This window comes from Empidonax traillii, unplaced genomic scaffold, assembly GCF_003031625.1.
Source record: "Empidonax traillii isolate 1590-97213 ecotype Southwest subspecies unplaced genomic scaffold, ASM303162v1 scaffold1124:size387931, whole genome shotgun sequence".
In the NCBI taxonomy this organism is placed as follows: Eukaryota; Metazoa; Chordata; class Aves; order Passeriformes; family Tyrannidae; genus Empidonax; species Empidonax traillii.
The window spans coordinates 311,408-313,353 of NW_020956317.1; the positions used below are offsets into that span (position 1 = coordinate 311,408).

The 1,946-nt window shown below is 49.6% G+C and overlaps 1 protein-coding gene across 1 annotated transcript in view; it reads left to right on the forward strand.

Annotated features, from left to right (window-relative positions):
* The first annotated feature begins 601 nt into the window (after positions 1-601).
* The window catches only part of STC1 (stanniocalcin 1), an 8,460-nt gene continuing 7,115 nt past the window's right edge, over positions 602-1,946 (forward strand). The window contains exon 1 of the mRNA XM_027905138.1: positions 602-1,056. Coding sequence (XP_027760939.1) covers positions 939-1,056 — 118 coding nt within the window. The 5' untranslated portion in view covers positions 602-938. The remainder of the gene's footprint in view (positions 1,057-1,946) is intronic.

Below are 1,946 nucleotides of genomic sequence, written 5' to 3' on the forward strand. Positions count from 1 at the left end.
GATTTCATTCACGCAGGTGAGAGGGGAGATAAGGAGGCAGCACCCGAGGAATCAGGTTTTGGGCAGGGAGGAGGAGGAGGAGGAGGAGGAGGAGGAGGAGGGGGGGGGTATTTGCATGTGCCTACGTGAGGTGCAGAGTGTGAGTCCGCGGGCTCAGCTCTGCACACACGTGCTCTGGCAGCGGCCAAGGTGATGCCTCCCTCCCCAGCAGCACGAACACACAGGTACGTGTGTGTTCACCTCGGGGAGGAGGGGGGGGGGAGCTGTTCGAAAGATCCTTGCCAAGCTATCCGGGTGGGTAAAAACAGCTCCTCCGCAAGGGCAGGTGCTTTTCTTTCGTGGTGGTGGTGGTGGGGAACATTTAGGAGCGCGCTGTCATTTCCTCGAGCTCAATTATCCATAGGAAGTCGTCCCCCCCTCCACCCCACCCCTCCTTCCCCACTTCTCCTCCCTTTCCCAGCGCTCCTTCCAGAGATTTAACTTTTCGGTTATTGTTGCTTTGGCAGGTACTTTTTAATTGGCTGGAAAACATCCTCCCTGCGAAAGTTGCAGTTTTCGTGGGGCTTGAATGAGTCCAGTCCTCCCCTGGCTCTGCCCAGCGCCGCCGATTGGCTCCGCAGCCCGGGGGGGACCGATAAGGGCGGCTATAAAAGAGCCCTGGGCTGCTCCTGGTCCCCCGACGAGCAGGAGCCGGAGGGGCCACGCGGATCCTGCGCCACATCCAGCACATCCCGAGCTCGGCAGACTCCCCTTTCTCTCTCTTTTTTCCTCCCTCCCCGTGTCTCTCTCTCTCTGGCTGGGAGCGCGTATCCAGATCCACGTCTTTGCTCGAGCCGGAGTGGGAGAGGAGACACACACACACACACACACAGAACCACCAAAAAAAAAAAACAACACCCAAAAAAAACCCCCCACACTTAGCGGAAACTTGTCAGAGAATGCTCCTAAAGTCTGGTTTTCTCCTGCTGCTGGTGATCAGTGCATCCGCATCCTACGAAGCTGAGCAGAATGACTCTGTGAGCCCCAGGAAGCCCAGGGTGGCAGCCCAGAACTCAGGTAACACCCAGCAAGGAGGGCTTGGAGCTGAGCCCTCATGTCTTAAACTGTCTCAGATTGCTCTGCTGATGATTTTTCTTCTTTTTCCTTCTTTTTTTCTTCTTTTCCCTTTTTTTCTTCTTTTCCCTTTTTTTCTTCTGTTCCCCCTTTTTCTCTTTTTCCTTTCCCCCTCCTTTTCCTTTTTTTTTAATTTTATTTTCCCTTTTAGTTTCTTTTCCCTTTTTTCCTTCTTTTCCCTTTTTTTCCCCCTTTTCTTCTTTTTTATATTTTCCCTTTTTTTATGTTTTCCTCTCTTTCTTTCCTTCCTTTTTTTTTTTTTTTTGTCCTTACAAACTTAACGTCTGGCAGGCACAAATATTAATGCGAGGGTCTGACAGGAGGATGTTGCTGCAGAGCTGGAGAAGGAATCTCCTTTAGGAGCTGGGGCAGGGAGCCGGTGTGTGAGGATGCAATCCAGCCTCTCTCCTCCTCCCCCAGCTCCCAAATGAGTCCCATGTACTTTATTATTATTATTATTATTATTATTATTATTATTATTATTATTATTATTTTCCCTGCTTGCATGTACCTCTCTCCCCTCTCCAATTGCAGCCCTACTTTGGTGTTAAATCCCTTGCTTTTTAGGAAGTTGATAAAATCCGTGGAAATTGGCCTGAACCATTGTTCTGCCAAACATCTGCCTATTCCAAGAGGAGGGGAGAGAGAGAGAGAGAGAGAGCTGCGACTTTGGAGAATGCAGTAACCTAGAAACTGTCCCCTGCTCGCATTTATTTCCCCAAACTGATTGCTATCAGTGAGCTGGGACGATAAAAATACGATTGTGACATTTAACAAACTTGCTTTTACAATGGGGGGAGAGGAAAAAAAAAGAAAATTACTGGCAAGTCAGC